Source organism: Haemorhous mexicanus, chromosome 1 (genome assembly GCF_027477595.1).
Source record: "Haemorhous mexicanus isolate bHaeMex1 chromosome 1, bHaeMex1.pri, whole genome shotgun sequence".
Lineage (NCBI taxonomy): Eukaryota > Metazoa > Chordata > Aves > Passeriformes > Fringillidae > Haemorhous > Haemorhous mexicanus.
The window spans coordinates 31,009,599-31,014,590 of NC_082341.1; the positions used below are offsets into that span (position 1 = coordinate 31,009,599).

General features: G+C 40.6%; 1 protein-coding gene across 1 annotated transcript in view; it reads right to left on the bottom strand.

The window, feature by feature from the left end:
* Positions 1-4,784, bottom strand: part of MACC1 (MET transcriptional regulator MACC1) — a 37,992-nt gene extending 33,208 nt beyond the window's left edge. Inside the window, exon 1 of the mRNA XM_059844423.1 lies at positions 4,457-4,784. Coding sequence (XP_059700406.1) covers positions 4,457-4,459 — 3 coding nt within the window. The 5' untranslated portion in view covers positions 4,460-4,784. The remainder of the gene's footprint in view (positions 1-4,456) is intronic.
* Between the last annotated feature and the right edge of the window lie 208 nt (positions 4,785-4,992).

The window sequence follows — 4,992 nt, forward strand, 5'->3', positions numbered from 1 at the left end:
ATTTTTTACAGACGTAGGCTCAGGTGAGAGCTTGAACAACTCCTTGTCAAGTTGTTACACGAATGTTTTACGATACAGCTTGTTCAGCCAGGGGAAAGGAGCTGCTTCCTTTGGCATGATCACAGGATGACTGGCACAATGGACAAGCAAGGCTGTTGGCAGTTATTAGTAGGTACAGATGAAACCTGAAATAATATCATTATATCTAACTAAAGGTCAGTGCAGATTAAAGTATAAACCAATATGATTTAAATCATTTAAATCAATTTAAATACTTGTGAACCCCCCCATTTAATGCAGGGAAATATTATATGCCTCCATGGAGGGAGAGAGAGAGAGATTAAAGAATTAGTTTAGAGCAAACCTGGAATAGAAGAAGGGTCAAGTCTCCCAAGTCTTCAAAGTGTTAGAAAATAAATGAGATCATGTGGTATTGTGCTTGAGGCTAAGCCTGGTCTTGGGGATGCCATCTGACTGGTGGCTGGCTGTCTGGCTGCTCCAGAAAACAGCAGTCTTGCATCTCCTTTGCATCAACACTGGTGCTTATCTGGTCTCACCAGAGCTGGTCCAGGCACAATGACTCAGAGTCCTCCTGTGCTGGCCTGCAGGAAGCAATGGCTGGGCAGGAGAAAGGAGACTAGCCCATTCTGCAGCATGGAGCCATTACCAAGCTTAAATGGAGTTCAAGGAGCTACCCAAAGTGAAGTGGCAGCTTTCCATCTCACAGGTGTGCAGCAAAGAAGAGCACAAAGATTTGTAACTACTTTGAGTCTCCAGTGAAAGCAGACTTTCTCTAATAATTCAAAAATGTCCTTTCCCGATTGAGAGAGCTGAAGAAAATGGCAACATAGTCTACTCTTTACATTTTAGACTCAAATAATTGTCATCTAAAGTCTTTTGTAAGTACATATCCCAGACATAAGGCCGCAATTATTCTCTTCTGGGCTGTGAGCATTTCAGAGCATTTCAGCCTGCAGAGTCACTCACACAGCAAGGGAGAGGCAGCATATAATATAGTTTTCAGCTAAATAGTCAGCCATCTTCTCCTTGATCAGGCTGGCTTACAAGGTGAACTTCAGATGCACAAGAAAAGGACTCCTATTCTTATAGCAAATAATGAGTATACTGCTTCTATAAAATTTCATGTACCTCCAAACCTAAAAACTTTTGCTCATCACCAAAAGTGCACCAAACCAGAGCCCAAAACCTCTTTTGCCACAAGCTACACTAATGTTTCAGTTTTCTGGTGCTTTCAGTGTTTCAAAGCCCTGATTCAGCTTCACTGCTGCTCCTTGGTAGGGATGTACTGCGGTGACCCCACATATTGAAGTACACAATAGACTCTTTGAGGAAATTCTGGAGGGTGAAAAGGGAAAGTCAGTGGAGAGTGCTTTGTGTTTGCTCACAAACCAAAATTACTGAGATTATTAACACTAGACTAAGAAGAACTATGGGAAAGCCTAACAAATCAGACAGTGTGAGATTAGGTTTGTTGTAGATAAGAAAAAGTGGTCTCAAAGGAACAATTTGAAATTACTCGTAAACATTGATTTCTAATCTAGTCAAAATTTCTTAGGAAAAGCTTAAGCATGACCTTCAGCTGTTTAAAAAGGATGTGCATAAATGCAAATGGGATACTCATCTGTACAGAGAAGCAGATGAAAAGATGGTAAAATACTGCGGGGCTAATTGAAGTAAATGTTTTCCATTAGCATATGATATCACTTTACTCTTGAATTCAGTTTCTGAAAAAAACCTACCTATTTTCTCCTGAAATTGCAGACTTGAAGGAGATGAACTGAAAATAATTCCAGAAAGAGGGCAAGAGATGAGAAGGCTTCCATAGAAGTTAAAAAGGTCTAAGGTAAAACTTGACTAAACATTTGGGGACAGCAGCAGTACATGGGACATCAGGAAAGGAATGATATTCAAGTAGCTTTTTTATCTTTCCAAATAATGTTTTATTTTCCATTGTGGGACCTGTGAGGTAAATTACAAATCTATGCAGTAGAAGTGACAGAAGAGCCTATAGTTCCAGACAGAATTATGCTTATTGTTTTACAAATTTTGTTACAAGTATGCACCATGTCTGTGGTGATATGCAACATGTCATGATGAACTACAGCTGCCACTACTTCAGAGCTCAGCTTTTCAGACAGGAGGACATCCTCTAGAGACCATCAGATTAGGATAATTAATTGTCTGTTCTATCCAAAAAAAGCCAGTCTTTTGACTTTTACAGCAGTATGACTTATACTTCTGCACTGTGTCAGTTTTTGGTGCTTGTTCCACATATTTTGTATCCATATTTCAAGGGTGGACTTCCCTGCAGGGACTTGTGCCAAAGTTTACAGTAGCATGAACACCTGTAGTTTCTCAAGGATCTTGAGTTTATCTATTTTGAAAAATAGAGAAGAATGGCATCCAAATTCAGAGATAGTGAGCATCAAAGGTTTTTGTTTATTTTTTTCCCCCAGATACCATTAAGAAAAATCTCGCACAGATAGTCCACCAAACACAAATATTCCTGGGCCAAAGGGAGAAATCACTATGATAAAGAGTTACAAAAACATTAAATAACAAAGTGTGCAATTGAACCCAATTAGCCATTCTCATAATAACAGGAGAAAGACAAGGAAGCGAGACAGCACAAGAACTTAAACGAAATATTTAAATGTTAAATAAACCTTCTATTACAACATCTTGTGGCAAGTTCGAAGAAGGACAAAAAAAAAGTTGATGAAGGGTGTACAACACGAGTATTTTGGGGAACAGCTTAGGAAGTTGGGGTTGTTTAGGCTGGAGAAAAGGAGGTTCAAGGGGAACCTTATTGCTCTCTACAGCTACCTGAAAAGGGGGCTGTAGTGAGGTAGGGGTCAGTCTCTTTTCCCAGCTAGAAAGCAATTAGGCAAAATGAAAGGGCCTCAAGTTGTTCCAGGTAATATTTAGATAGGATATTATGAAAAAATTCTTCACCAAAAGGGTTGTCAAGCCTTGGAACAGGCTGTTCAGAGAAGTGGTGGAGTCACAATCCCTGGAGGTATTTAAAAGATGTATAGGTGTGGCTCTCAGGACATGGTTTAGTGGCAGACGTGGCAGTGCTGGTGTAATGGTTAGACTTTATGTTCTTAGGGGTCTTTTCCAACCTAAGCAATTCTTTGATTCTATGACTCGGTGTAATTAGCCTGTTGAACACACTCCCACAGGACATTGTTGTAGTAGTGAATACAAATGTAGGTATTCCTGGCTGTTAATGTACCCAAGGCAAACACCAAACTCTGGATTCTAACACGTCAATAACCAGCTTGAACTTGTGCTGTTAATCCCTTTGTGTATGTCCCACCCAACACAGACAATCTGCAGCTGTTTTCGGAGTATAAATTCAGTGTCAGAGCCTTTTCTATTTACTACTGTCAAATACATTATTTTGGGCCAGGGAAAGTGCTGCCAGTGTGGCAATTTGCACCTCCCAAGATCTACCCAGCAGCAATAATTCCTTCACTTCTCCTCTCCCTGTATCAGTTACTCAGAAGGACACCTATTTCCCTTTCATAATAATGCCAGTCAAAAACTATTCCCAACCTGTTAACATTTTGATCTTTCTTCTTAAAAAATACCTCCATATGAAAAAGAAGTATTAGCTGAGTGGTAATAACAGGTAGAAAAAGAACAAGAGCTGTTTCTTTTTTTGCCTTTGACTTAAATCTTTCTATTTTTAAACACACCAGCCAGCTCTGCTTGTTATTTTTTAGCTGTAGAGGGAGTTGGCTCAAGGTATGTCAGCATGATAGGTCTTGCCTCCATTTAGGCTGGAGATATTACCTTTCAAGGATTCTTTTAATAGAGAATGAAAATTTTAGTTTCCAAAAGTATATGTGCTCTTTAAACTCTCTTTCTCTAACTTCTAATGGATGCCTTGTTCTCAGGGAGGATTGTTAGGGGGTGTTCACCGTTCTGATCTCCAACTCAAAAGCTGGAGGCCAACCCAACAGCTGCAAGCATGGACTGTTTTAGCTCTTATAGTGCTTCAATAAAACCAAACCAACCAATCAACCAGCAAAAAAACCCAAAGCCCACAGAGGTGCATGCACACACACCCGGATCTACAGCAGCTCATTTCATAGAAGTAAAAAGACAGAGAAGGAGAGCTTAAAACTGATTAAAAATTTTAGGAGGGTCGTCATTACTTATGTTCTCAGCAAAGGCAATCACCAGCACTTAGCAAGTGCCTTTCTCCACACATCCCAAATCACCCTGGGCTACGATGTCATGCCATTCAAAATGTCTGTAAGTTCTGCACCTTCTCCAGTAGCACCTGGAACTAGCAATGGCCAAAAGGTAGTATTGGACTGATGCAATAGTGTTAGGCAAAAAACTACTCTGATATTTCAGATCCTCCAATATATTTTAAATGTAACCAGCAAAAGATACTTGAAAGAAAAAAAAGCAAACTCACCATTCTGGAAACGAAGAGCTTTTCCCTAGATCCAAATTATGTCTTTGTTCAAGACATCAGTACTGTTGAAGGAGCACTTATTCCTGCTCTGGCTTTGAAACACTCTGGCGTGCTCAGGGTTCAGGTGGTGCTGGAGCACACCTGGCGAGCTTCCCTCTTTGGAGAGCTGAGCAATGCCTGCTGGAATGTGCAGTCTAGCAGGAACCTGGCACCGCTGGTTCAAACAGACAGGCGTGAGCCACGGGACTACATTACCCATAATTGCCTTGAGCTGGTTTATGATTACACCTGAAACCAGGGGAGGTGGTGTGGAAGTTTCACCTTAGGGGGAGAGAGATAAGCAGAGGAGAAGGAGGAAGCATGTGCTCCTTGTGTGCCACTGGAACAGACTGAGGATTTTCTACTTTAACATGCCATGCTGTAGATATACTGAATTGCTGGGAGGGGTTCAAAGAATGGCCTTCTGATTAAGGTCAAGTTAGAAATAATTAGATTTACTGGCAGTGAATACTGTGACTGAAATTGCTTGAACCTGT